Here is a 2,696-nt window from a genome sequence, read left to right on the forward strand (position 1 = left end):
CAACATGAGCTTGTTCTGGAGTTAAACGGCCTTGGCCAGTGTGTAAATGCTGAATGGTTCCTGTTCTATGTCAAAGAGCTTTTAGTAGTCGTTTGGGACACCTTGGAACAAAAGGTCTGGATACTGGCAGGTGTTATGAATTATGCTTTGCCTACATGCATGTGTTTACATTTCAGAAACCCTGTAGAGATATATGTGCAGTTATCTCTTTCTTTTTGAAAGATTTCCTTGTGTGTGTGTGTGTGTGTGTGTGTGTGTGTGTGTGTGTGTGAAAAAAAATCAATTTGAGAAAGCAGTGTCATTGTTCAGCCTTTTCCTCCACTTGGCAGGACATTCCCCACTCATGGCAGTGATGGAGAACGAGACGTGGCCCCACCCTGCATACCTGCCCCATTATCTCCTGCATGGCGACCCTTTCGCCTCAAAACTGTCCAGAGAGGCGGATATCATTGCAGCCTCTTACATCTGTTTGATAGGTTAGTCTGATTGCAAAGATTGTTTTTCTTCATCTCTTCATAAATGTTATTATTTCACTGCTTTAAAGTCGTGTCAGAACAGATTTCTTTTTCAACAAGATCTCACTCTGAGGCAATGGGTAAAAAAAAGAAGATATGCTGTCTTACAGAAAAGCAACACACACCAATCATTGGAAGGAGACTTGAAAAACTAATAAATAGTATAGTTTGAATAGTTTTTCAGAAGGCTAGATGGCTGATTAAAGTGATCTTACCTTTATTGGGTTATATATCTTTTTTGTCCATGTTATAGGTTTACAAAGTGAAAAAGCCCCAACCCCCCCCCCCCCCCCCCCCACAGTGACTTTCCATCTTCAACAGAGAACACTGTTCACCAACTGATCCAAACAGCTCTACTGTAGTCCAGCCTTCACTTCAGAGACACACGTTATAATACTCGCCTAGCTGCTAGTCTCATACTCTGCTTCTGACTGGCTAGTAGTCCTTCCCTAGGTACTGTCAGGGCCCTCATACTCTGCTTCTGACTGGCTAGTAGTCCTTACCTAGGTACTGTCAGGGCCCTCATACTCTCCTTCTGACTGGCTAGTAGTCCTTACCTAGGTACTGTCAGGACCCTCATACTCTGCTTCTGACTGGCTAGTAGTCCTTACCTAGGTACTGTCAGGGCCCTCATACTCTGCAACTGAGGTCAAGTAAAATTAAAACCGAGTACAGTTCCGAGTCGGCTGCAAGCAACAAACTCAGCAACGGTCTCAGTACTGTGAAGGGAATAGAATTCCCAAATTTTCAAAGATATTTTTTGAAAATGTGTTTATCGTTCAACATGAGATGCGTACCACATCTCCACCTCCAAACAGGGATTGGGTACAAGGCTTTTTACTTTGGCAAATTGTTGCTACGAACACATTTTATGTTAACAGCAACCAGACGCTCCTGCTTGCACCACTAAATCCAAAGCCACAGCCTCAGCCACTGTCAGGTCCCAGGAGCTGTCACCATGGTGCCCATGGGCCTCAGCCACAGGACACTTTTTCCGCTGTGTTTTTCTTTTTGCCTACTGACTCACTCTCTGATGAGGATGAAGTGTCTGACCTATTATTCACCCAGGCATGATCCCTGTCACTTTCCTCCTCTGACTCCGATAGAGCCCCAGCATCAGAGTCATCCCATCATGTTCTGAAGCTTCTCCATGGCCTCTTCAACAGTCATATTCTTCTTCATTCGCTTTTTTCTTCTGGACATTTTTATTACTAACTTGTTTCTAAATAGGCTATAAAAAGCAGTGTAGGCTACTATAATCAAATAGGCTACCAGTAAAAAAAGTACAAATAGGCTAGGTGACGCTAGTCACGTTTCTCTAACTGAGACCATGATAGTTACTAAGCAACCAAGATGCATCTTCAACCGCGCAAAAAACTACATAAAGAATGCCGCGAAAACTCAAAAACAGTGTATGGCCAAAATAGGTTAAATTGATCATATTTCCTTGACGATTAAAATTACCGTCATGGCACCGTCCATGCCTTGCCCTGGCCAACCTGCAATTCCCTTCCCTACATGGTGGAAAAGGCTGTCATATACTGGATATGCTAGTAATCAATGCTAACGGGGAGAATTGGCCTGAAGCAAGACAGCGTGCTGTTCTTCTCCATGTACTTGGCACCGAGGGACAAAGACGGTTTTACGCACTACGAGATAGAGGTACTACATATGGTACTACATGGATGGATGGACTTAGAAATCACTTTGTTTCTAAAGTAAATGTTATTGTGGAACATCAAAAATTTTGCCATAGGGCACAGCGACCAGATGAGTTGATAAACCAGTATTTAGCATCGTTACAAGAACTGGCTGCACTGTGTGAGTTTGGTGATATGGAAGAGACAAAGCTTAGAGATCAGCTGATAGAGCCTGCGTACGAGACAGACTTTTGTTAGATGATCTAACCCTGGCTGAAGCTACTTCACTGGCCCTGCCGATGGAGGCTGGCGTTCTCTCCGACAGTACTACGGCTGCTGCGTCGGGGAGGGCCATACATAAACTGTTATGATACTCAGGAAGGACTCAGGAGCGGACACTGGAGTAAAGAGATCAGGCAGGATTTATTGATTAAACTGGGTGAGCCAAAGGGTTGGGGTGGCTGTGAGGAAATCCAGGCTTGACGGAGATCAGGTGATGGTGTGTCAAGAAGCGGTCAGGGCGGGCAGACAGGCTGGCGGG

At 44.6% G+C, this 2,696-nt stretch overlaps 1 protein-coding gene and 1 long non-coding RNA gene across 2 annotated transcripts in view; one reads left to right on the forward strand and one right to left on the reverse strand.

The window, feature by feature from the left end:
- The window catches only part of opn5 (opsin 5), a 31,059-nt gene that overhangs the window by 6,781 nt on the left and 21,582 nt on the right, over positions 1-2,696 (forward strand). Inside the window, exon 2 of the mRNA XM_032511407.1 lies at positions 330-476. Coding sequence (XP_032367298.1) covers positions 330-476 — 147 coding nt within the window. The remainder of the gene's footprint in view (positions 1-329; positions 477-2,696) is intronic.
- Positions 1-2,696, reverse strand: part of LOC116686402 (uncharacterized) — an 18,977-nt gene that overhangs the window by 4,147 nt on the left and 12,134 nt on the right. The window lies entirely within an intron of this gene.

This window comes from Etheostoma spectabile, unplaced genomic scaffold (genome assembly GCF_008692095.1).
Source record: "Etheostoma spectabile isolate EspeVRDwgs_2016 unplaced genomic scaffold, UIUC_Espe_1.0 scaffold362, whole genome shotgun sequence".
NCBI classification, from domain to species: domain Eukaryota; kingdom Metazoa; phylum Chordata; class Actinopteri; order Perciformes; family Percidae; genus Etheostoma; species Etheostoma spectabile.